The sequence below is a fragment of the Orbicella faveolata genome, unplaced genomic scaffold (genome assembly GCF_042242905.1).
Source record: "Orbicella faveolata isolate gen_17 unplaced genomic scaffold, um_ofav_v1 contig_35, whole genome shotgun sequence".
In the NCBI taxonomy this organism is placed as follows: Eukaryota; Metazoa; Cnidaria; class Anthozoa; order Scleractinia; family Merulinidae; genus Orbicella; species Orbicella faveolata.
Genome location: NW_028301564.1, coordinates 16222501 through 16250286, shown reverse-complemented (window position 1 = coordinate 16250286; position 27786 = coordinate 16222501). Strand labels below are relative to the sequence as shown.

The following is a 27786-nucleotide window of genomic DNA, read 5'->3' as shown; positions in this document are numbered from 1 at the left end:
TTGAAACAATTGCTAGTGATATCTCTCCGAAACCATGATTGCAAGAAACTATTTCCAGATATGAAGTCTTACAGGGTCAAAGAAGGAGCTAAAGGGCGCATTTTGACACAATAACTTTGGTTGCTGATTCAATGGCTTGAATCCTGTGTCCCATAATGCACCTAAATTACAGTAAAGAATCGAGAGATGGGTAGACAGACAGACAAACAGACAGACAGACAGGGAGGCAGAGAGAGAAATTGACAGAAAGTGACACTGGCAGACTGAAAGAAGGCAGTAAAACAAGCAGACAGATAGTCATAAAAAACATTTATTAAGCCACAAAGCTGTTAGGGAAATGAAAACACTCGTTTACAACGGAGCTCGCCCAACAAACTAAAACATCTAAGTTAAAATAATTTAACTGTTAAATCGCACTTACAACGTGTCATATACAAAACTGAATGAAATTACCAGAATTGCATAAAAAAACGAGCAGTTATCTATCTCCGAGTTTTTAGGTAGATCGAACTCGAACTCCTCGGAATAAGATCGAATAAGAATTGAAATTTCGAGTTTTAGAAGAGAATTTCTCCGAAAGCATTCCGTGTAAGAGTTTTCTTGGGCGAATCTTTGTTTACACTTTTTGCCTCATTAAAATTTGCTTATCACTATCTGATGACGCTAATGAAAGAAAAACTGTGAATATTAAAAGGGCATAACAGTTTCAGTTACCTCTGAAAATTTGAGCCCAATACACGGAATGCTTTCGGAGAAATTCTCTTCTAAACCTCGAAATTTTACAGAGAAATGTATGGCTCATTAACTTTTTTGCCACACAGCAATTTTGCAGCTTTTGATGGCTGATATTTCCTTCAATTTTGCTTGCAAAGAGCTGAAAATTGCACAAATTGCTCAACTTAATCAGCTTTATCAACTTTTGCATTTAGTTCATATATTCGGCCACGGCTTCTATCAGTCAAGTCGTATGCTAACGAGGAAAAATGTAAACAATGACGTCAGCAAAGATTCGTCTATAGTTTGTCTAGTTTGATTACCATAGTTCCCAATACCATTTGGTTACATACGCACCGGTTATAAGAGTCTCTCTAAACGGAATAAAAAAGATGAGGTGTGGAGTTGATGCTAACTGTGCGTTAGTCCTACATTTAATAACGGACACTCCCTAAAGACTGTCAGGAATTTCTCTTTTTCTCGTCGGTAGGAAAAAAATATGGAATAAAACCTATCCCGGCTAAGGACCTAAATATGGAAGTACATAAGAAAAACCTGCAAAATAAGGTGTGTCCTACCGTTGTACCTCAAAAAAATTTTCAAAATGAAGATGCGCGTACAAAATTGCGACATCTTATATTGTGTTGCAAAAAGAATACAATAGTACAACAGTGACAACTAATTAATGAATCATTTTTTGTACCGGGGGAGAGACTCCCACATAAAAAAGACGGGGGTGTTCGTCGTACCTTTTAAGGGTTAAAAAAGGTGGGTTTGGCACCTCTTAGAGTGTTAAGCCTCAAACGGTCCACAGGGGGAGCTCTCGCGTTACATTTTAGGGTGCATAGCCGAAAAAATATGACAGGAGATATGGGAGTACATTCCAACATTTTAAGGTTTTAGGAGATAATGTGTTGTTTTAGATTTGTTACCTCTTTGGGGTGAAAAACATTTCAAGCCACGCCCTAAAAAACAGGATCTTGGTACCTCTTACAGGCTCTTCTCAAAATTTCCGACGCGCACCCTCGTCCTCTTTGTATGAGAGATCTCCTCGGGGGGGAGGGGGTTGTACTTTGTCATCCCCAATTTTACATTAATTTTGATCACATCTGAAATCTAAATGTATTTCAAACTACAGCATAATACTTCAAAACTGAGTTAAACCAAGTTCCTACGACTGGCTTCTCTAATCACTCTATCAAAAAGCATTTTATGACGCTCCTTTTGAGAAAAAACTGCTATGGAGCTCTCTCAGTCATGGTACACATCATTAGATTCCTGTTTGGTGCTCAACTGAATGATTTGTCATCTCTACTTCTTCAACCGCGCCCAAGAACTCAGCGGCTTCAGCTTCTACGCATGCGTTGTATCCTTCCGAATGGTATGCACTGAACATGCGCGGCGTGAAAAACTGGTTCGCCGTGATGTGTTCTGGGAATTTGCCACACAGCGACTTTGACAGCCCTCGATGTGAGTTGCCATGACAACATTCACAGCAGCAAAACGTTAAGCTGTTCACTTCCTCCGCGTCCACTTGTGGACCCACTCCCCAGTCACCTGCCTCCAGGTCAACATCAATGTCACGCAGTGTTTCCTTCCATGTCACGCGTTCCTGTGTCTTGACGCCTTTTTTAGGATGTCTTGGAGAAAGTAACAAAATTTCACCTTCGCCAACTTTAACTCCATCTTCAAACATGGATTTCTTTTCATAGTAGTAGACCTTACACCTAAAAGAAAACGAAAAGCTTTAATTCAAATAAATCTAATAGCTAAAAGAAGAATCCTGTTTCCAATGACATCCTCTGGGCAACTAAATTGCGCCGCTTGTACTACATTTACTTCAAGTCACACGAACTGAACCTTGCTCCACAGAAAGCCCAGGTTAAAAAGTTTTAATTTCAAAGTCTTCCAAATCCAAGTATTGAAGCATCAGTCGCAAGATCTAGGCATGCACAGCTTCTTCAGGGGTTTTAGGTTTTAGGTTTTAGGTTAGTATTTTTTGATTATAAGAATTCTTTTTCGTTTGCAGACAGTTCGGCCTGTAATCAGGGGGGATTCAGAGCGGTGGGCTTATAACCGGCATCTAACAGTGACTCTGAACTCTTCAGAAATAAGTTTGGGAGTACTGCTATTCCCCTTGGACCGTATATTATTCCATGGCTGGTAACATCAGCACAAGCATTTTTTATTTTTTTCACATCAGTTACCCTAGCAGCTCGCCAGTACTGTCTTCTTTTATCTACGAGAAAAAGCTCGGAAACACAGTGAATGAATGTAGCGCGCGGCGGGAAGACTCCCATATAAAAAAAAAGCCCGTGACGGGAAGGCTCTCATATAAAAGGGACGAGGGTGCTGGTCGTACCTTTTAGAGGTTGAAAGAAAAAAATGGTTTTGCTACCTCTTAGGGTGTTCAGCTACAAAAGGTCCCCAGAGGGAGCTTTTGCGGTGTCTTTTAGGGTATTGAGACGAAGAAAAATATGACTGGAGATAAATAGAGGATATTACACGGTGGCGAGAAGATATGAATTTTATGTTCGAGTGGCAAGAACAATATCTCAATCGTTCGCTTCGCTCACTCGTGAGATATTGTTCTTGCCACGAGAACATAAAATTCATATCTTCGAGCCAACGTGTAATGGTCTTTTTATTACACGGAGAAACCAATTAAACAAAAGCAAAAGGCGGGAATCGTGACTTCATTGAACGATACGACACTCACAAAGGTGACATACGGAAAATACGCCACTCGGGTCCCGGATGAAGTGGCGTATGGAATCTACGAGTGGTTTAGTTCCCAGTAAAACACTCTTCTCCATATAATAATGTGTTGTATTAGATTTGGTACCACTTAGGGGTGAAAAAAAAAAAAATCAAGCCACGCCCACAAAACAGGATCGTGGTACCTTTTAGGGGTTCTTTTCAAAATTTCCAACGACCATGCCCATCATTTTTATTTGGGAGTCTTCCCCGAGATGAAAAGACCTGAGAACGCCCAAAGACTAGTTTAAATCTGCAACAAGTTTGGTTTATTTTAAACCTGCCGACCTGTAACTCCTTGGTTGGTGGCCCCGTGGCTTGTTGACAAACTTTTCTTTTATGTCCTCAATAACGTCACGGCCGTCCACACCAATGAACGAACAGTGAAGTTTCTCACGCGCCAAGGAAAAGGCGTTGATTAGATCATTCCCCCATTGACTGTCGTTGGACTTGAGACCACCGTCTACCACGACAATCTTCTCTAAGCGTTTCTTCAGAAGAGGCAAAATGGCGAGATTTTCAATGTGGCCGCCATCACTGAGTCGAAGTATTGGGGGAGGGGAGGGACCCTTATTGGTAACAAAGAGCATTTGCCTTATGAATCGAACAAAAGGAACGTGTACGATGAACCACCTGCAAATGAAAAAATTGTGATCAAAAACACTGACATCCATAACCCGAGTTCAAATGTTGCCCCATACTGCTCCCCACACTACTCTACAACTCATCCTGTTGGGAGACGTGTGGTTGTTTCTTGCACGTAAAAATTCAAAATTGAGCAACAACCAATGAGGAAACAGCCACGTGATCAATATGGAATGTATCTGGTTGAATCGAGTCTCTTGAATGCCGAAGTAAAAATACCTCAGGCCTAGGTTGTTCGAAAGGTGGATTATTTAAACACTATCCGCCGGACAAATCACTATCCAGCGGAGAGCGCGGTTTGTTTTGTTAATATTTATCCACTGGATAGCGATTTACCCGGTGGATAGCGTTATCCAGCCTTCGAGCAACTGGAGCCAATTGTTTTGACAGTAAAGTCGCTTCGCCACCAAAATTTGCGAAAGGAATACTGTTTGGCAACTTCTAAAGAAGTCTGCAATTGCAACAGAGATGACGATCGAATTTACGACTGACCTCAACTGGTTTAAGCAGTCACTATCCTATTATTTCCATGATTCATTTGAATACAAAATAAATAAATGGCTAAGTAAATAAATAAAGTAATAATACACTTGAAAAAAAAAACTCGATTCTGATTGGCTCAGAGAAGGGCCGTTCAAATTAGAACTAAGATATCCGAAGTTAGTGTTAAGACACTCAGACGATATTTCGAAAGTGGTCGAAGTTCACCCGAAGGCTCCCGAAGATAGCCAAAGATAATTTAAATACGTTTTCTGAGCACGTCCAAAGATCACCCGAACCCTTCCGAAGATTAACGAATATCACCCGTGTCTGGGATGACCTGGGATACTACCCCGGGTGCCATTGGGGGGAGGCGAGCCTTATTAGGTCTAAAACTTTCCAAATTCCCTTCTCTTAATATCTGCTGTGAAGAGAAGAGAATCTCTGTCTCGCAAGGTATTTGAACGTTTGAAATTTGAATCAAACAAATATTTGAGAAGCCGTGACGCATCACCCGTTTTGACTGTAACCATCAAACCCTTCTTGACATTCGTTAACTTTCTATTCTATTTCGCTTCGCTCAGCCGAATAGAAAACATTTCTGTTATAAGTAAAAGAGACAAGTAATACAACAAATAGTGTAGGGAGCAGCCAGCAATGATCGAGTTTATTTACAAGAATCTGAGACACGCTGAATACAGGTTACAAGCCAAAGACTATAAGAAAATGTCACACGCTATTTCCAACAATGATATAAACAATAAGGAAAAAAAACAGCCTCGAGTAAACTGGTCGGCGTCAAGTGGTGTGATATTCACAAGGAGTGGTATATAAAGGCCTGATTATCCCAATGGGAACTAATACAAAGCAACCTAATTAAACACCTAAAAGAAATACATTTTAACATCTCACCTGGTAACTTTCTCCAGACATCCGGGATTTTCATCACCAGTCTTCAAGGTCGAAATTATGAGCAGCATAAACAGCATCACAAAAAATATCAGGACACCAATGGCGACCCAGTTTTCGCTCCCCCCGGCAAAGTATACCAATGGAAAGGTTACCAGGGGGAGGATACGGAATCCTTCGATGATAAAGGGGAGTGCCTGCCGAAAGAAAGAAAATGGTTCATCTCTGAGATAAAGGAAGCTGTGAAAATCTCTTTGATACCCTGAAAACCTCAGCATAACTGTTATTCTGCGAGCCTTTTACCTCATCATAAAAAAGGCTTGAATCTCGAACAAAAATATTGATGTCAGCATTGTTGAAAAAAGAACATTTTCACACCTGTTATCATAAGAACTAAAAGCTATCACTAATTATGATGCTCCATTTTTCATTCTTGTTAGTGTTTACTCTCATTTGACAGTGCTTACCCTAAAAATACAAGGTTCTCGTTTTAGCGCCTCAACATCAGATACCATGGATGCACCCAAACCCAGTCCTAGCACGGTTTGCAGCTGCTTCAGGCCTTGCAGTGACTTGTCGTAAGCTCCCATGCTTCGAGCAACTGCGGCGGCAGAGGTTGCCATGGCGGCTGACAAGTCAACATCTCCAGGATCGAGTTTGTTCTCAAACTGTTCTTGGTCCTCTTGGCGATCCAAGCGCTCGATTCCTGTGGGCGACATAATGAGCAGTTCGTATTTGGCCTCATTGTCCGATTTGTCTAGAGACCATTCGTTCACCACGATGTTTGATAAGTACTGAGGTTTGATTCCCTCCAGATCTCGTAAACTCAATGGTCCAAATTCATTATCACTTAGCGGCTCGTGCTTTGTTGCTGATTTACAAGTTACCAGGAAAATATCCTCACAGCCGATTCCCTTGCATCCGGTTGAACCAACACTGGCTTCGGTGTAAAAAGCTTTCTGCAGTCTCCACCTGAGGCAAAAGAAGTTTCACTTTCAGTCCAATTTAAAGCCAAATTATCATATGACAGCTGTTTAGTTATAAAACGCGGACACCGGTCAAGCGGTGGAAAACTGGAATGGTATCTCCTTTGGTGAACACGTCTTGTGAATTACGGAATGATTTACGAGAAACATTCAGTTTGCATGAAGTCGCAGAAAATGCGCGGGAACAAACCCGGTTTGTTGTTCCCGCGCATTTTTTCTAGGAAAATAAGTACGCTCCTACTGTAGGGTGTGAACAACAAAACACCCAGAAGAAATACGTGCAGGATATGACGAGAATCCTGCGCTAGAAAATGCGCAATGTGATCTAAGCGGGGCTCACGGATTTGACGTTAAATCCGTGAGCCCCGCTTACATTAGTGCTTTAATCCTGACGAAGTCTCACTAGCAGATGGAACCGGTCGATTAACAAACTAAGTTGCACAAGATCATTAGTTGTTGTTGCGTGCTGCACACGAGTATTTTTATTTTAAAATTGTCTAAGCTAGAAATTTGGCACTTGTTCCATGTGAAAACGTGTTGACCAAACGTTGAGGTATTCAAAAATAAATGTCAATCACACTTCTAAAAGTAATACTGCGGGTTTAGGCAAGGAGTTTTTTGTCCCCAGTATGTGGGGGATTATCCTCATTTTGGTAGGGATTAGACCCAAAAATATGTCCCCTGTATGTTGGGCATTATCCTTGTTGGGTTTTGCTCTGTGGCTAATGCCCCGTGTTTCCCCGGGGTCAGGGGGGGTGGGGGTTTACAGTGACAGGTGCATAACGCGATGATTTGTTGTGCGCGTATCGAGGAAACATAAACAACTTCTTCGGCTATATTTGTTTACCAAGTTATTTCTGAATCCCAAAATAAGTATCTGCTGATGCATGTTTGGTTTTATTTACGTTTTGATGGACATCGTAAATACTTTGTAGAACGTACATCAAAACAACAGCTTATGGAATTCGATATACCGATCGAAAAATTCGAAGTTTCATCAAATATGCATCCGTTCAATGCTCTTTCTTTGACAGGTGGCAAGAATTCCACTGGCACCGTGCCACTTCATTGAGCTACTGCTACGCCCTGCCAAGGTTATCTTTGGTTAAGTTTTAAGCTTTTCTTTGTATTAAGCCAATTTTTAAACGGTCTAGCAACGACTGCAACAAACAAATTATATTTGTGGGTTTAATGAGGCCAATATTACTAAAAAAATTTTAAAATATCTAGACCGGTCAGAAACGAGACGTGACCAAGCTAAAATTACTTTGGCCGGTCAACATGGTCCGAAAATTATTTTGAGCCCTCAAACCCGTTGTTAATGCGCACGCATTCTGCAAGCCGCCGTCCTTTAGAGGGAGAAAATAGAGAACCAAAGCAAACCACGACCACGACGGCAACGAGAACGTCACCAGAGAAAAGGTTAAATGAATAAAACAATAGCTGTGCACGTGCGTTATAAATATTCTTTGCCGTCCTCTGCAAAACAAGAACGTGAAATGACCAAGTTCTGCGTAGTCTGAGGAACGCGAACGACGACGGCTAATATTTCCAATTTCCATTCAGAATTGAACGCTGTCGTTGCATATTTAGCCTGAGCATGTTTTTAGAGCCACTGGCGTACTAAACAGATCTAAACAATTGCGAATTTCGCAAATTCGCGAATTTCGAAATTCTTATTATATGGAGAAGAGTGTTTTACTGGGAACTAAACCACTCGTAGATTCCATACGCCACTTCATCCGGGACCCGAGTGGCGTATTTTCCGTATGTCACCTTTGTGAGTGTCGTATCGTTCAATGACGTCACGATTCCCGCCTTTTGCTTTTGTTGAATTGGTTTCTCCATATAATAAAAAGAACATTACACGTTGGGTCGAAGATATGAATTTTATGTTCTCGTGGCAAGAACAATATCTCACGAGTGAGCGAAGCTCACTCGTGAGATATTGTTCTTGCCACTCGAACATAAAATTCATATCTTCTCGCCACCGTGTAATATCCTCTATATATTTGACTAGGCGTCGTCCTCGGTGTCGCCGTCGTCGTCGTTCTTAATCCTATTATGCAACACGTGACAAGCGTGGGAAAATAAAATGATAGATTGGTCCAGAAGGTTAACAGCTTATTTGTGATTGGTCTCAACAAAACAACAGAAATTTCTTCTTCATGACGGATTTGACTTCAGTTCATCAAATAGATTTCATGTTGCCGTAATGCCGTTTCCTCTGTTCAGTAATTGATCACAGATGACGTCAAAATGGGGTAAGAACAACAAAAAGAGGCACACACTATCGCCTCGTGTGTCACTGATCAATTCTTATCACATTTTGACGTTCGTGATCGGTTACTGGACAGACTCACAGCAATATGGAATCTACTCCTGAGTTTTTATGAAATAACGAAACAAACAAGAATGTTAATGACGTCACCTATGCGTCTGACCTCTAATTGATCATGAGAAAGAACCAGTCAAAATACAAGAATAAATCGACGTATTATATAAAAGTTACTTACGTCTTTACAACTTACCGATTAAAGAGGTGCACGAGTCGTTGTTGAAGGGCTCCCAACCCTGGCACAAACCATAAAACGATTGCAAAGCCAAAGAAAAGCCTATAGAACAGGTAATCGGAATATTCGACACCGAACACAGATGCCTCATACACTTTCCAGTACACGGCATACGAATACAAGTAGATCACCACTACAAAAGACGACCTTCCTCTGAGAACCGGAAAGAACAGCCAGACCACGATGCTAAAGACTAAAATGAGAAGTTGCGCCCAGAATGGGGTGCGGTCGAAGAAGTAGAAAATGAAATAAGGTATGAAAGTGAAAGCAAGTGTTATTCCGCAAAAGGCAGAGATGAAGTAGAGTTCATCTCGAAACTTTTTGACCTTCTTAGCCAACAAGTAGAAGCTGACGAACAAGACTGCAAGAGCCACGAACAGAATGATGCGTTGATAGGCTTCAGAGCCCCGTTTGAACTTACAGGGAGGTCCTCCTAGTCTAGCCTGGCTTGAGATGTTAGCACCTGGGTTGGGGAGTGGGGTGGTAGGAAGTTCATCGCATTCATCCCCAGCTCGCAACAGATCTCCGAAAATGAAATCGATCGCATAAGCCACTGGGAGAATGTAGGATCCCCAGACAATACACGGCATAATGACAGACACTAGCAACATCAGGGAAATTAATATGATGGTGTCCAAGATTCCGTAAACAGGACTTCTCCAGTTGCACATCAATCCAGCATTTTCTCTCATGTGATCGAAGAACTCCTGATGCCATTTTGGATCATCTTTCTTGCCATGTCTGTATTTCCAGTCCAGGTAGGCCGTACCTGTGTAACCGCCCCCTGACACACAGCTCAGGTAGTCGATCTTGGTGCTGCGCTGTAAAAGTCTGCGCAGAACTCCAGAGCAGAGGGCCGCTGACCGGATACCACCTCCGGAAAAAGCAAGGCCTGTTCCTGTCATTGACGCTGTTGAGAAAGGAAATATTTTTCCGTTGGTAGTTTCAGTGAGCCACCACCTTTAACAGCGTGTAAAGTTTAACCCCTGTTAAGATAAATACTAGGCTCGATTTTCGCCCTTCTATCGAGTATGTTCTACGTTCCTTCCCGAGAAGGAGGAGGAGCGCAGGCTCTTATCCCAAACAGCGGTTGGTAGTCGACTTGCAAATGGATGGCGTCATAATTATAAGCTCAGCTTTGTGCAAGCGAACATGTGAAACTGTTTTCAGCTTCATTTTGCTTTATGGTTTTGTTCAGCGTCATTGGAAACTATTGCTATATGGAAAATTAATTGTGCCAGTTTTGAGACTAACCGTTTGTCAATAAAGATCAGTATTTTCACAATTTTCGCGAAAAGTTCATCCCTGTTAACGTTTTTTTTTTTCTTTTTTCTTTCTTTTTTAGGCTAAATTGCGAAATTTAAGTCCCAAGAAATATACCCATTCCATTTTCGCGAAATTAAGTTCCCGCGAAAATAAATAACAATAACGTGCAATTTTAGCTTCTCGTTGCCCTTTAATATTGTACCGAAACGAACTTCGTTCTCGGGGTGTTCTCGTCCATCCGACCCGGTGTCAACTTCGCTCCCAGGGTCCTCTCTCTTCCTCCTTCGAGAAAGTACCCTGGTTGCGGCTGGTCACGTGTCTGCTAGATTTTTGCAGATTCCAGAAAAATGATTGAAGGGAGGGGCAGGAGAGTTAAAGTTTGTCTCCACTGGGCTTACCTACTGAGCCCAGTAGGGAGTGGAATTTGTAACCTCGGCCGAACTCACAGCGAAGGCATTGACACATTCGATATTGGAGTACAATGCATCAAAGTTCGGCTTACAGATTAGCTATGCATTTGGCTGAATTTTCCCATCGATAGTTGGACGGTCTTTGGAATGTAAAAAGTAACAGAAATGGGCAAAAAACTTGGAAATGACGACCACAACAATAAATAAACCGCGCGGTGAATTTAATTTCATTTTTCATTCGGCAAAATCACAACGCAGGTATTTACTCATTCGTTTAAATACGTCGTTTGTTCGCCTACAAAGGTAGTTTTGAATTTCATTGAATTACTCTCATCGACAGTTTGACGGTCATTCCATTCTCTTGCGACGAAAAAAAAATTACGAAGAGCTTGACATCAACAACGACTGAGTGTTGAATACCAATAACTTGATTAAGCAGCTTATATTTTTCGATCGGCAAAATCACAACGGAGACATTGATGCCTTCGTGTAGAGTTTGATACGTCCAGTGTTTGGCCAAGAGACTAGGTTTGAATTTGATTAAATTCATCCAATCGACAGTTTGACGGTCATTCGCTTCTCTTGCCGTGAGAAATTTTATGAAGAACTTGACAACAGCGACATCGGTCGCGCGTTTGCAAAATCCAAGGGCTCTCATTTTAAAACTGTTTTAGCGGTAAGTCCAATTTTCGGCCAAGAAACTAGCTTCTCATTTAGCTGAATGCATCCCGTCGATAATTTGACGGTTACTTGATTCTTTTGCTGTGAAAAACTGATTAAACTAATCCGACGCAGGTTTTGGACGGTTTTTTAAAAAGCAGTGACTGAAAATAAGCAAAGTTCCCTCTCAATTAGCATCTCATACTCATAGAAGTTCAGATCATAGCGACGAAGCATTGGTCAGGGAGGATCTCTGACATACAACTTGCTTCACCTTCAAAATAAATAACGTCTGTATAGCAGCGCAACATCCACCTCCCTAGACAGTGTTGACTAAATTTAAGTTGAGGACCCACCGTCTGTGCGGCTTTGGTTGGCATACGTAGACACGTGACCAGCCGCAACCAGGGTACTTTCTCGAGAGAGGAAGAGAGAGGACCCTGGGGACGAGGTTGACCCAATGTTGGTTACGTATTCTACGATCGTAACGTCCTTACCAACACTACATTAGGGTAGACAAGCGTTGCGTGACACCCAGGAGACCACAAGAAAGGCAAAAATGGCGTTTTGAAAAATCCCTACTTTGCCGAGCATTTTCGAAAAGGTGCGTTTTCGGTGACCGTTATGACCGGAAAAGTGTGGACGACTGACGCCAATCTACGCTCTTCGTCCTCGTCACGCAATCTTTCTTCCACAAGAAAGTGGGATAGTAAGGTTGCGTGATGAGCCCAAATAGCGTCTGCTTAGGAGGCTTAGCTAGTCCAGACGGGACGAAGGAGACATGCATACCCCATCCCGCCCCCTACCCAAATAGAGTGAGACGATTAGCTTATTAGAGGCCCTAATTTATGGGTGTCTACAAAACGAAGACCTAAGACCTACGACCTAAGAACTAAGACCTAAGACCTAAGACCCAAGAAAGAAGACTAGTTTTTTTTACAGGCCTGTCACCAGAGACAGTCAAACCGGGTCAACGTTTTTCCTCAGACACCAACTGACGCGAAATCAATGGGTCTTCGTTTGTAGATAAGGCCGGCTCGAACTACAAAACGAAGACCCCTTAAGAGGCTGTCTCTGTAAGAACCGACCACTGATTTCACTTCGAAAATTCGATTTTTCTCATAAGCTGGGATTTCAAAGCCCTTACCTAGTCAATCACTAAAATGAGTTTTATTTCATTAAAAATTCCAATTGAAGTTTTCTAGGATTGATTGAAGTTCGGTCCGCTCGACACAAGTTTCATGCCCGCCGAAACTGGAAAAATAGCACACATTGCCGGCGCTCTAAAAAAAATAATATTCGCTCAAAAGTCCCAATTCTTTTTTTCAACTATAGATATATCATAGCAGTTTGTTTAGCCATGTTGCAATTATAATTCAATGTTGTTCCTTCAACGGTTAAAAGAAGAATTTCTACCCGTTAAATCAAGTTTTGAACCAAACGCAAAAATAGCTCTACTTTGAAGGAACTTTTTAAAAATGTGGCACCTGTTTGAAACTGCTAAACTACACGAATAGAAAGTATAAATGTCCCTTAATTTAAAACAATAATAAAATTTGTCTGCCCACTAGGTTTTCAAAACTAACGACCGCTTAAAGTTCAGGAAATTTTGAAAATATTCCGGTGAGTAACTAAAACACTCGCCTTCGTAAAGTGCTCCGATAAATTCCCGTAAATTTCTTACCTGGCTTCAAGATTAAAGTTTTGGTCCTTAGTAGCGATCCTTGAAACCTAGGTAGCATTAAAACTGCCAGCTTTTCCTTCCAACTGTAGGTTTGTATATAAAGTAGATTTATGCGTTCCTCATCTGTGTCGAGCGTGACCGTCACATACTTCGATGTTCTTTGTATTACTGACCATTGTCTTCCTCGAAGCCGGTTTAATCATGTAGACTCCTCTTGAAAGGTTTTTAGAAGCACTCTTTTGGACAACTCTCGGCACACATACATGTATGAACAGTAAACGGTGATTCGGGAAGCCAAGGAAGGCTTGATAAAATGCCACGGCCATTTTGTGTTTACAACAAGTGATTTAGTTCCCAATCTTCCCGTTATACTCACGGGAAATGCTTTGTTCGTTGTAATTTCCGGAATTTTTTGGTAAATGGAAAACGCTCAATGAAACGGAGGACATAAATAAACAATTGATCCGCAAAGATATGTGATGATGACAAATGCCCACAATGTCTTGCTGACAGGCATTCCTTAGATCATACGTTTTCTTCGTCGGCTGACAACGAACAAAGCATTTAAGCGAGGGTCTTTGTCTTGTTTGTATAAGTAATAAATCTGTCAACAAGTAGCGTAAAATAAGTGCGACCCCCAGTTTCAAAAACTTGCCAATTTTTGCGGATTGCCAAAATTTCGCCAATCTTCAAAGAAGCCGAAATGCTGCCTCGGAGGTTTCCAAATTTTGGCAAAGCAAACAATTTTGTTATTTTAACCATTTAACTGTACATGTCATATTTTTTAAAACATGCCTGGATAAAATTACGGCGAGAAAATGACTTTGACAGCTAGTCCAGTTTGGCGCGTGCGATGGCGGGACAAAATCATTTTTTACCCGGTATATCTGACGCTTTTTTCAGTTATTTCAATGCAAACGAGGAATATGAGCGGCGTTTTTATTCAAATTCTTATGACTCGTACCCTGGATCTGGTTACTGGCAGCAATTTGAAGAGATGGCTTCTTCAGCGAGACAATCTTCTTCCATCGCAAGTGGCGCAAGCAACAACACAAACGCAAGCCGAGCAAAACTGCTCGTCCAATTATGGGCCAGAATTCACGAGTTGCTCTATAGCGTAGAGTCAAGAACATACAGCGTGGATAAAAATCTGCGAAGAGTTAAACTCTCGCATGATTACTTGTTACGTATATTTCAGTCAGTAACGTTTTGGTTCCAGCATGTTGGCCTAATGCGACCACCGCCAAAATTTGGAACTTGCGAAATTTTTGCCAATTTGTCCTCGCCAAAAATTGGAAATTGGCTCTAGTGCGACCCGGGCCTAAGACGCCTTTCAATATACAGTGGAACCTCGATTTAACGAAGTCGCTGGGGACCGGCCAAATTTGTTCGTTAAATCGAGGGTTCGTTATATCGAAAACCTCGATATAACGAATTTGAGGGGAAACGATCAAATTGTTCGTTATATCGAGGTCATAGTTAATGATTGATTTGTAACACAGGTGACTTCTGTCACGCAATTCAAAGCAATTTTCGTCATCCAGAAGTGCCGCGTTTTGAGATGCAATTCATTAAGCATGGTGGCTTTCAGTATCAATTATTTTCACTTTTGAGCAGACGCACAGCTTTTGTTCACAAAAAACGACACTTTCAGAGTAGCGATTTAAAAATGTTGCAACGTAGAGGTTGTACAGAAAATTGTCTATGTAAACAAGGAACGGGCTTTAGTGTTGTTATATTGCACTACCCAACATTTCCGGATTTCAAAGAAGATAGAGCAGAAGTTAATTGATGTCGAAATACTATAGTGCCAATGTCTATGACATAATAAGCCGTTGACTGAAAGACTGCTGTCTCTTTACCGTAAGGATTACACGGATTTGTTGACTGTTGATCTGTTCAGCGTTTATCTTCTGTCGCGTGTTGACATTGTAATTCGTTATATCGAGGTAGATTTTACGTTTGGGCTTCCGGATTATGTTCGTTATATCGAAGAATTCGTTATATCGAGGTTCGTTATATCGAGGTTCTATTCCATACATTTTACTGTAACTTTGGCCGGGACGTAGAATATCGTTCGTTATATCGAGGACTTCGTTAAATAGAGGTTCGTTAAATCGAGGTTCCACTGCACTTGAAATGCTAATTTCAAGTGCTCGAATTATCTCAAGATCTATTCGCGACTGAACATATCATGATTAGTGCAGTTTATCTCTCGGTTTTCAACCTGAAAAAGGACTTGACACAACACTGACTGTTGCTGAAATTGGTGGTTCGGTTAACGAACACAAAGGCCCTCGCTCAACACAGATAAAAATCTGAGCAGTGATCCTGTAGCACTGTACGTGTGCAGAATCGAGACCTTGTTGACGTGCATCGAGAATCGCCGTTTTGAATGTTCCGCTTGTCGCACGCAAAACGTACTCGCCAAAACGTTACCCCGCCAGTCCACAACTAGCACTGTTGTAAGAGTTTACATTTAAGACTAACCGAAAACGTTCGTCCTTTGAATAATTTACCGCCCTTCTACATTAAAATACACGTATTCGGATGCCTCTGGGATACGCAAAACACAAGCTTACCTGTGTGTCCAAAATCTAAACCAACGCCTTTGATAGGATTTAACGGTGTTCGGAACCTTTGTCTAAGGTGCGACAGCACGAATGACCCTGGTTGTAGGAGACTGCGGCCGTCAACAAGCAAGGATCGTGAATATATCACGCGTTTGTCACGGTCGTGTACACATTGATAATCCTTTGTTGGATCGTTTATAATTTAGAATGCAGATAACGCTGAGAGCAGTGAACTGTGTCCACGGCAACCACAACCGAATACAGATGATCGAATATCGTGAATTTTCTTAGAACGAGAGAAACACCATGAAACTAACTAAAGGTAAAATTAAGTTTTTTAATGAAATTCGTGCCGAGGCAGAAGCCTTCAGTCAAAGATCCTACGTCCCGATACTGACCCGTCAAAAACGGCGGATGTGGGACTCGATCACGAAATGGCTGAGCCTCTCTTTTGCGGTCCTTTATTTCGAGCTAAATTTCTCAAATACCTTGAATAATGTATACTCTCAATTTACTTTACCATTATAGCCATGATTATTACGCTTGCCCAGCGTGGAAACAATAGGTCCATAATCCCGGGATTATCATCACTCACGTAGCTTGCAAACGTAGACGCATTTCCGGCTGTCGCTTGTCTCTGCGACATTATTTTTCGGCGGAGACAAGCGACAGCCGCAACTACGTCTGCCTTTGCAGGTATGACGTCAAATCGTGGACAAAATGTTCATCTCGTCGTCCGTCACTTCAACTTACATACATACATACATACATGATTTATTTGATAAAGCAGGTTACAGATCAATTGGCAAGACGTTAAGTCCTGATGTGGACCTGCACTATCTAAGATAATAAATTACAATAAGATCCTACATAATACATGATCCAAAATTTATTTACAATAGCTGAATAGATAATGATAGGTAAAACAGATGAATTAATAACAATGTACAGTAAAAATAAATAAATTAATTAATCAAAAATATTTGAAGTCCAGTGATTTGTTAGTAACGCAGCAGGACGCTTTAGTGAAACTGATAGAATTTAAGAGACTCTTATTTGCCTTAAGTTTTTTCTTGAAAGAATCAAGGTTAGAGCAAGACTTGATGTCATCGGGAAGGAAATTCCAAGATGTCATCTCGTCGTGTCAACTCAACGTATCGTCGCCTCAACTCGCTGTATTGTCGTCTCAACTCGTCTTCTTTTCACGTCAACTTGTCGTCCCGTCGTGTCGTCCTCTCAACTGGTCGTGTTAACTCGTCATCTCCTCGCCTCAGCTTGTCGTCTCGTCGTGTCGTCTCGTCGTGTCGTCTCGTCGTGTCGTCTCGTCGTGTCGTCTCGTCGTGTCGTCTTTTCAACTCGTCGTCTCAACTCGTAACTGCGTCACTTCAACTTGTCGTCTCGTCGTCTCAGCTCGTCATCTCGTCGTCCCGTCACGGCACTAGCCGCCATCTTGAATGTTGGGGTCTCAAATATAATAAATATTCCTAAATGTACGTTAAAAAAGGTCCTAAATGTAATAAAATTTGGCCCTAAATGTAATTAAGGTCCTAACTGTAATACAATTCGGCCGTAAATGGGATCAGTTGATAATGGCGCGCAGCACAACGCCACAAAACAAAGAAGCTCAGTATCGATGGCTTGACTTGGTCAAGAGTTGTGAATTTTAAAACTAACTTGCCTTACTCGTAAGAAAAGAAAGAATAGAAAAGGCTTTGTGTATGAATACTCGCGCTTTGGACTGGAAAAATCGCCCGACTAAGCCGTTGGATTGAAAAAGGATCAATGTGATCGTTCTCATTGAGTCTTAAAACAAAAGCATCGGTTGCTGACGCGGTGTTAGTTTTAAAACTATCACGCTTTCACTTTCGTAACGTAAAAGGAAAGAAACCCTTTTTCGTGTTGTAGAAAACATTTTCAGTCTCTGCAGTTCTCTGCTTTAGCAACGTCCGTTCAGTATTTGCTTGTTGAAGCTGACCTAGGACTTCATTCAGCTGAGTAATAATGGAGTTGTGCTGAATTCTCAAATGGTGGTTCTCTTCCCGAAGACGCCTTGTTTCGGCCTCATAAACCTCTGTAAGAGAGGGCTGTATCTGTGCCGGTGCGCAACTCTGTGCTCGATTGTGTTGAAAATGAGTTACAAAATTCCCACCACCGACGGACTTTACCTTAAATTTCGACAACATTACTTAGCAAGTATCAGTCCTCATTACACCCGGACGTTTCTCTAGTTTTCATCATTTGTGTCTTGTGCTCATTCATGGATAACTTGAACAAAGCGATTGCTTTTAATAGAATGCCGATTACATCAAATGAAACAGAGAACAAAGAAGAAAAAAAAAACCCACCCACACACAAGATCGGCCCTAAGTCTGTGAAAAATACTTGAAAGGCGGGTTTATTTTTATAACTAAGGGTAGTATTTTAACAGCTATTGGCCTTCGTAATCTTGAGAACGTATCAAAGCAAGTAAAGAGGCGCGCACGCGAACTCAGATCGCTTGAAACTTGACAATGAATCATTTTTATCAGGGAGGTGAGAAAATAACCATCTATTGTTTTATTCGTTCCTGTTCAAGCGACCGCATTTATCAATTTCAAATAATGCGAATTGATCAATATCTAAAAATATTGCTGCCTTGTTTGCGCGAAGTGCTTGTGCCATTAAATACGTACCTAATTCGGTAGGCTCGATTTCCGCCGCTCTGTCATGTCTGGTCTACGTTCCTCCCCGAGGCTTCGGGGAAGGAGCGCGAGCTCCTTTACCGAACAGCGGCTGGTAATGGAGCCTACTAATTCGGCCGTGGTTTAAACACGGTTTAAATACTTTGTAAACATTTGCGTTGTCATTGGGTGGTTACTTTTGGGGTTTCCTTTCGTAATTCATTATTGCTAAAATCAATGTGTCAGCTTATTTTAACAGCGATGGGAATAAATGCGAGTAGCGTACATCCATGTTCCGACATGCATTCGAGTGTAAGCCATAACGTAATAAAGATCGTCGCTGGAATTAAGTGACGTGTAGTTATTAATCTCGCAAAGAACTCAAATTTATCTCGGTTTCTGCTTTTTGTTTTAGTTTTGTCTTTTTTTTCTAGAGGTTGTAAAAGCCCGTCAATATAGTTTCAGAGCGCTACGAACACAAACCAAGATCCTATTCTCACATTGTAAGATCTGAAACCGAGCTGCCTGTCAATTTTACGGAATGAGAAATTTTCATTGAGTTCATCACTCTTTGCCAGTCTCTCAGTTGCGACATTCCATTTCTTAACCGACCCTCCCTGAGTAACAAGTGACCTCAAACAAAAAGTTACTCTCACTCCCTCCCCCAGGTAAGATTTGACACGAACGCGCTTTCGACAAATATTCAAATTTCCCGCTCGTGCAGTGATCGACTATCTTTGAATTCCTCTCGTGAATGTCGCTATTGTAATAACAGCGAGTTTGAATTTCCCTCGTGAATTAATAAGCCTTTGTTTGGCACTAAAGCTATTGTTTCAATATCTCCTTCTATGGCCATATTTGTGACACTAAACAAAAAGCATTGTCTTTGAAATTGATCGGCTCTTCTTGATACGAAGTTTTATATCTTACATTTATCGGCGAAATGTAGATATATATGTATTGTATTTCACTTTTAGCGGGCGCTATACTTAAACTAGCTTTTAGCATAACTATACACTTTTGCTTTAATATTTATATACTTCTCAGCTAAATTATAATAACACGAAATATATAGATTTAGGTCAGCCTAAAAGCGTAGCTCCTGGGCCGCGTTGTTCAGAGTCAAATAACCCTGGAGAAGGTAGAATTTTGATTTCAGTTTTGTAGCTTTGCGGTGCGGTTTTCTGTATATTGTTTGGCCTTCTGTTTTGAGTTTTAATAATCACTATATACACAAAACAAAGCAGCCAAAAAACATTTGTATAGAAAAAAAAGTTATAATTCGGTTAACTTTTAATCCTTGGTTAGCGTTAACCGGCTTCCGAACAATCCTGCCCTGTTTTCAACAAGTTAACCTGAGATGAGCCCGCGATCCAATCGAAAACCAGCACTTGGTCAGCGGTCAACTTCAAAAAAACACGCGACCTCGATAAGCTGTAAACTTGAGCCCGCGATATGGTCACGTGATACTGGTCAGCGGATACCTTGTTTTGACAGGTGTCAATTGATCATAACATGGATGTCCAATATCAAAGAAGTAAACGGTAAACCAAGACTGCATGTCTCTGTGAACCTATTATTTGGAGTATGGCGGCCATGTTGCGCGACTCCGTCGTCGTCGCCGTCGTGCGTACGCGCCCACGAGCAATACCGCTAGCAATGATGACCATGAGAAAATCAACTCATGGGTTTCCTTTTCTCTCCTATATGAGTATGGGGCTCCGCTTGGCGGCCCTTCGGGCCGCCGGAGCTCCGCTATAAATAAGGATTAAAAAAAAAAATGGCTGGATGTCACAATAACCATACGCGAAAGATGTCAAAGAGAAAAAACAAAATAGTATTTCAAAATGCGTCCATCGCAAAGAACTAACAGGTATCAGCTAACATGGTATCGTCAAGGGTCAAAAACGAATCATTCTTAGTGGAATTTATCTTTTAACTTGTTAATAGTTTCTAGAGCAGCACATAAGTAGAACAGCCATGTTAAATTTTGCCCGAGCGTAATTTTGCCAACTGAATAAATCGACATTTTTCAAGAACACCGCCAGCAGTCCCACATAAAAGAAAAGTGATTTATTTCTGATACGGTTTTCAGACTGAAGGGACGGAAAATTAAATCATAGACGCTTTTAAAGTACATCACCGCCCTTAACAGAATTGTAAAGTTTAACCCTGTTAAAATAAATACTAGGCTCGATTTTCACTCCTCTATCGAGTACGGTCTATGTTAGCGCGGGCTCTCATCCTAAACAGCGGATGGTAGGCGACTCGCAAATGGATGGCGCCATCCAGTAGCTCTGCTTTGTGCAAACGAACGTGTGAAACTGCTTTCAGCTTCATTTTGCTTTATGGTTTTGTTCAGTGTCACTGGAAACTATTGCTATATGGAAAATTAATTGTGCCAGTTTTGAGACTAACCGTTTGCCAATGAAGATCAGTATTTTCACAATTTTCGCGAAATTTAATTCCTGTTAACGTATTTTTTTTTTTTTTTGGCCAAATTGCGAAATCTAAGTCCCGAGAAATATGCCCATTTCATTTTCGCGAAATTAAGTTCCCGCGAAAATGAGTAACAACAAGGTACAATTTTAGCTTCTCATTGCTCTTTAATATTGTACTACTAGTAAAAGTCATCACTAAATCTGCCCCACTTTCTTTTATTTCTGCTGATTGAAAACAATAATATTGAACATTTTTGTCTGAACTAAAAACTTTATTTTTGCTTTTGTAAACTATATCACTCATACTGTTCCAGTAACTTAGGCATCTTACCATGAATATGATCCAAACAATCAACTAAGTTAACTAAACCAACACATTCTGTTTAACTCATTTTATCACATGATATTCGTTACATAATACTCTCACGAAGCATTTACAGCAGAGCAGTTTACCATATCTCGTTAGAAATGACGCAAAAAGTACTTTCTGGGAAAAAAAATAGGTCGCCTTCATGGAAACTAATATTTCTTTTACAAAAAAATCACTCAGAGGAACTTTATAGAGAAAAAAGGTTAAAAAAACTGTAGCGAAACAAAAAAATAAGTCAAACCACTCTGTTGTTCCAATTTGATGCTGAAACAAACCATTTGTCTTGATATACGAGCAAACGTATCTCGAAAGCAGAACGGAAGTCGAATTTTTTTTTTCCGAGACGCCAACACAAGCATCGCCGTACAGTCACCATATATGCAAATTAGAGTCTCAACGAAAACGCTGCAAAACATTTACATTTACATCTGAATCCCTGCAAAGTCACCCAGCCCAAACATGAGCTCTACGCCACGTTGGAATACTCAATACAAATACGCGATCCAAATAAACGAGATGCCAAAGGTAAAACTGACGATCGGAAGGGTATTTAGCTAAATTAGTTGCAATTGAACCACACTGGCCTCGAATTTCAAGGGAATTCCTAGCATACTTCAGAATTTCTTACGATACCTTCTGAGTTATTTTTCTCCCAAAATCCATCTTCAGGATCTTTGAAATCGTTTTCAATTTGTCCTAGATGAGAATCTCGGCCATTTCGAACAGAACTTATTTGATCGCGCTAAAATCGTCATGCAGGCCATATTGTAATTGGAGTGTATTTAAATTAATTTGACCTTGAAATGCTGCTCGAAGATGGCGAAACGCGAACTCGTGGTTACAAGAACCTTGAAATGCTGCTAGAAGATGGCGACCCGAGACCACCGTGCGCGCCTAGTTTAGTAAAATCGAGAAAACTTCCCATACTACCAACACATTTCTTACGTTTCTGAAATTCCTTGTATGCACGCTTGCTAAAATATTACCCGAGACCACCGTGCGGGCCGTCGATAAAACCGGAACATGGAACATCCCGGAACATCCCGCAACATCGAATAATTATCATAATTATGCGAAAAATATGCAAAATTAAATTTTTAAAACTAAAATAAACAAAATAAACTGGTATTAGCTTGAAATATGAAAAGATATTATTGGGGATAGGGGAGTCGGTAGCAGAGGGGTAGGGAGCGTTGGGTATTCATTCAACTGACCACAATGAGTGCAGGGTCCTCTTCTTTCCCGCCAATTGCGTCACGTCGCTTTTCAGCACTCTGTTTTTCGACATAAACATGGACGATTCTGACGATGAATGCCAGGTAATTCATTGCGTCTCCTTTTTTGATCCCTGATTTCTTCAACATCTGAGGTGTTTGTGTGAGTATCATACAGTTGCTTGTTAAGTCAGTATTCATAGTTTTGTCCCTATTCCAACTTCATGTTGCTATTTATCATACCCAATTTTCGCGCTCCGCTAGGAACGCCTGGCACTGTGACCCACTAAGTGCAGTCTCGGCCTTTCCGGAAGCCCGGGTAACAAGCAAGTTATTATCAATAAACTAGTGGTAATCAAAGATTTATAGAGCAGCGCGTTCACGCACGGTTTTCGCATGTCTGGTCTACTTTGGAATGGAATGGAATGGCTCGATAGAAAACTAAGTTTGATCGAATGTCAAATAACGATCTGCACGTGAAGTTGAACTAGCGATGAATAGATTATAGCCTGTGGTAAAAGTACTTTTAATTAATTAAGTATGAACTTGTTCTGGACAAACATTTTCCAGGAGATGCATTTGAACTGTTGGCGACACTTAGAATTCAATTTCAGATCGCCAACACTTGTACCAAATATTTCTAGAGACAATAAAGTTTTGACCAGCGACCCGCAAGACAGCGCGCGCGCCGCCAAATGTTTTTAAATTTTGTGTTTGTATTTGTTTACACTGTCAGCAGAGGTCGAGCAGTCCGAACTAGTTTAGACAAGAAACTCGATGCCGAAGAGTTTCTATTTCTATCTCATGGAGAAACAATTTCTTCATGAGAAATCACGTATACGCATATCTTTGTATTCACTAATTGCGTAATGAATTGAATAAAGAAATCACAGTCGTGTACCCATACTTTTAGGTCTGATTAAGGAGTTCGAACGCCACCACCTTAGTTTTCTGTGAAGAACGAAATCTGAGAATAAAGGACAGTCACGTGATTAAACTGACGGTGTACGACTGGAAGGAATGGATTACTCTTCTTAGTTGCTAGCCTTCGATCATTGTAGTAACTTTCATTTTTCTTTCTTTTTTTTCGTTTTTTTATGTTTTTGTTTTGTTTCTATTTTCCGAGCTGATACCAGTTTATTTTTTGTTTGAAGTAATTTTTTTAAAATTTTATTTTTACATATTTTTCCCGTAATTATGATAATTATTCGATGTTCCGGGATGTTCCGGAATGTTCCATGTTCCTGGTTTTATCGCCGGCTCACCGTACGCGCCTATTTTAGTCAAATCGAGAAAACTTCCCACACTACCAACATATTTCTTACGTTTTTGAAATTCCTCGTATGTTTACATATGGGGGGCAATAACAAACTTCGTTCTCGGGATGTTCTCGTTCAGATCCGACCCTTGGTCAATTTAAACTAGTAAGAGTTATCACTAAATCTGCTCCCGCTTTCTTCTACTTCGGCTGATTGAAAACAATAATATTGAACATTATTGTATGAACTAATATTTCTTTTACAAACCATTCACTCACTAGAACTTTATAGGGAAAAAATGTTAAAAAATTATAGCTGTTTCAATATGATGCTGAAACAAACCATTTGTATTGATATACGAGCAAACGTATCTCGAAAGCAGAACGGAAGTCGAGTGTTTTTTTCAGAGACGTAAACAGGTGTATCGCGTTACAGTCACCATATATGCAAATTAGAGTCGAGCTTTTTTACCTCAACGAAAACGCTGCAAAACATTTACATTTACATCTGGATCCCTGCAAAGTCACCCAGCCCACACATGAGCTCTACGCCACGTAGGACTACAATATAAAATAAGCGATCCGAATAAACGAGATGCCAAAGGTAAAACTGACGATCGGAAGGGTATTTAGCTGATTAGTTGCAATTGAACCACAATGGCTTCGAATTTCAAGGGAATTTCTAGCATACTTCAGAATTTCTTACGATACCTTCTGAGTTATTTTTCTCCCAAAATCCACCTTCAGGATCTTTGAAATCGTTTTCAATTTGTCCTAGATGAGAATCTCGGCCATTTCGAAGCGAATTTATTTGATCGCGCTAAAATCGTCATGTAGGCCATATTGTAATTGGAGTGTATTTTTGACCTTGAAACTACATTAGGGTGGAGAAGTGTTGCGTGACAACCAGGAGACCACAAGACAAGCAAAATGTCGTCTTCAAAAGTCCCCATTCTGCAGAGCATTTTCGAAAAGGAGCGGTTTTGACCGGGTAAGTGTGGACGACTGACGCCAATCTACTCTCTTCGTGCTCGTCGCGTAATCTTTCTTTTAATTTTTTAACTTCAGTGTTTTATAAATTTCATATTTTTAGTTCTATTAATTAGTATTAATCTTTGAGGTCCTTTTCGAAAACCACATGTACGTGAAAAAGTTTCCTCAATAAAGATTATTATTATTATAATTACAATTGCGTGACGAGCCCAAAGAGCGTCTGCGCACTGAGGAGGCTCACCCCGCCCCTACCCAAACAGGGCCTCTAATATGCTAATCCTGCTCAATACTGTATTTCCATTTTCGTACTCTTCAACTAAGTATGATTAACGTTTTCCCAAGTGAAAAATCAACCAAAAACAAAAAGCTCCCTTGTAGAGTCACCGTCTTTTTTTCCTAATCCCCTTCATAGGGAGACACGTATACAACTGATACAACAGCCTTTCAAAATACCTGAAATGCTAATCTTGTCTCGAACTCAAGATCCATTCACGGCTGAACAAACATCATAATTATTGCATACTGAGTTTATCTCGCGGTTTTCAACCTGAAAAAGGATTAAAAACAACACTGACTGCTGCTGAAATTCGTGGTTCGGTTAACGAACAAAAAGGTCCTCGCTCAACACAGATGAAAATAAAATTTTAGCAGTGATCGTGTAGCACTGTACGTGTGCAGAATCGAAACCTTGTTGACAGGCATCGAGAATCGCCGTTTTGAACGTTCGGCTTGTCTCACGCAAACGTACTCGCCAAAAACATTACCCCCCAGTCCACAACAAGCACTGTTGTAAAAGTTGACATTTAAGACTAACCGAAAACGCTAGTCCTTTGAATAATTTACCGCCCTGCTACATAAAAATACAACGTATTCGGATGCCTCTGGGACATGCAAAACACAAACTCACCTGTGTGTCCAACTAAAGCAACGCCTTCAATAGGATAAAACGGTGTTCGGAGCTTTTGCCTAAGGTGCGACAGCTCGAATGACCGAAGGTCGTGAATATATCACGCGTTGGTCACAGTCATCTCTACATTGATAACAGTCCAATTTCGATCGATAGACCTCAGCACGAGGCTCCGGGGAATAAATACAGAGTTTGTGGGGTTTATTCCCCGGAGCCTCGTGCTGAGGTCTATGTCTTAGGCGGAATTTTAATATATCGAAATTGGTCACGGTCTTGTCTACATTGATAACTGCATTCTTTTGTTGGATTGTTTCGTGTGCAGATAATACTGAGAGCAGTGAACTGTGTCCACGGCAACCAGAGCCGAAAACAGATGATAGAATATCGCAACGTGCAATTAGTTTTCAGAAGCGAATTATTTAAGAGCGAGAGAAATACCATGACAGCAGTGAAAGTAAGACTATAGAGACTAACTAAAGGTAAAATTAAGTGTTTTTTTATGAAATTCGTGCCGAGGCAGAGGCCTTCAGTCAAAGATCCCATGTTCCGCATACTGACCCGATGTCGAAACTATGGAGTTCCATCCCCGCCAAAAATCAGAGTTGATCACAACATTCAACTTGACAGTCTAACAATTAACTTGGCAAACATCAACATCATATTTCACTCCTCAACTTTGTACTTTGTATCACAATCATTGAAACTTTAAACATCAACTTTCAAAGTGACAGTTCAACGTTCAACTTTATCCATCAACATTCATGTTAACATGTCAACAATGATCTTGACACTTGGGCTGTCAGCAATTTTTGGCGGGCATGGAACTCCATACCCCCGGAGCCTCGTGCTGAGGTCTATGTCTTAGGCGGAATTTTAATATATCGAAATTGGTCACGGTCTTGTCTACATTGATAATTGCATTCTTTTGTTGGATTGTTTCGTGTGCAGATAATACTGAGAGCAGTGAACTGTGTCCACGGCAACCAGAGCCGAAAACAGATGATAGAATATCGCAACGTGCAATTAGTTTTCAGAAGCGAATTATTTAAGAGCGAGAGAAATACCATGACAGCAGTGAAAGTAAGACTATAGAGACTAACTAAAGGTAAAATTAAGTTGTTTTTTTTTATGAAATTCGTGCCGAGGCAGAGGCCTTCAGTCAAAGATCCCATGTTCCTCATACTGACCCGATGTCGAAAACTGCGGATGTGGGACTCCACTGACGTAATGGTAACTCTTTTGCGATATAAATCACCAGTCCTTTATTTCCGGCTAAATTTCGTTAAATACCTTAAATAATGTATACCCTCAATTTGACTGTACCATTATAGCCATGATTATTACGCTTGTCCAGCGTGGAAACAATAGGGGTGTTTTATGCCTGACCCTTCACAAATACCTACACGAAAACATCTGACCCTGCCGCCCCCCCCCCCCCCCCCCCACGCACACACACACATATCTCTTCCAAGACAAAAATAACACCGCGCGGAAACATTACTGCCGTCAAAATATGGACAAAAGCGGGCACGGGTCGAGAGAGACAATCATGTTAGTTGGGACAAGATAGTTTTTTGATATAATATTTCGACACCTGTAAATAATTTAGATTAATTTTGACTGGTAGCTTTGCTTTTATATACAAGTTTTAGGTTTCTATACTCTTCGCGTGTCTGTTAACAAATAAGAGTCAACTAAGCGACATGGAGTAATTTTTTCCTTGCCAAAAAAAACTGACCCTCCCCCGGTTGCGAATAAAACAGGTTTCTGCCCTTCCCAACTCGTAAAAACTTTACTAATGACCCTCCCCTTCGAAGCCCCGGCCAACCCTCCCCCCCCCCCCCAATAAAAAACGTACCTTCCCTAAGAAACTTTTTATTTACCCTCAGACAAAGCAAAAACCTTTTTTTTCGAGCCAGAACGTTGCAAAGGATATTGTTGTCTCCGATGCCCGTCTTTGCCTTCCCCTTAACGTTGAAAAACATTTCTTGTAATCATAAACCGATTACGAGATTTTTAAGTCTTAGAACTCAGTTGTGGCCCTTGAAATACTCCCTTGAGTAACTAGATAAATCAATCCTAAATAGTCCAAGAATACTCTCCTCAGACCAATATGTGTGTTCTCGTGCACTTTGGGAGTGAAAAATAGATGGGCAATTCAAAAATCTTTTTACATGACATACATCTTGAGAGGTGACCGTTGAGAATGGCTATCTTTAAAACAGGGAACGGGAAATGGGAGAATGGGAATGGGAATGGGAATGGGGAACGGGGAACGGGGAACGG

The 27786-nt window shown here is 40.8% G+C and overlaps 1 protein-coding gene and 1 long non-coding RNA gene across 4 annotated transcripts; one reads left to right on the top strand and one right to left on the bottom strand.

Annotated features, from left to right (window-relative positions):
• Positions 1-294: 294 nt before the first annotated feature.
• Positions 295-25698, bottom strand: LOC110040338 (uncharacterized). Of its 3 annotated transcripts, XM_089272819.1 has the most exons (7): positions 25501-25698; positions 25047-25140; positions 9023-9974; positions 5973-6477; positions 5509-5702; positions 3760-4104; positions 295-2441 (listed from the first exon to the last, which is right to left on the bottom strand). In XM_089272819.1, the coding sequence occupies exons 3-7, from the start codon at positions 9967-9969 to the stop codon at positions 1985-1987; spliced, it is 2448 nt and encodes an 815-aa protein (XP_089128945.1). In that variant the 5' UTR covers positions 9970-9974; positions 25047-25140; positions 25501-25698; the 3' UTR covers positions 295-1984. The 3 variants fall into 3 exon arrangements, with proteins under 3 accessions (XP_089128945.1, XP_089128944.1, XP_089128942.1); XM_089272818.1 differs by lacking the exon at positions 25047-25140; XM_089272816.1 differs by lacking the exons at positions 25047-25140; positions 25501-25698 and adding an exon at positions 15667-15865.
• LOC149103495 (uncharacterized) lies at positions 15861-16639 on the top strand. Its single transcript, XR_016201827.1, has 2 exons — positions 15861-15979; positions 16186-16639. It is a non-coding gene; the product is annotated as an uncharacterized LOC149103495 (long non-coding RNA).
• Positions 25699-27786: the final 2088 nt, after the last annotated feature.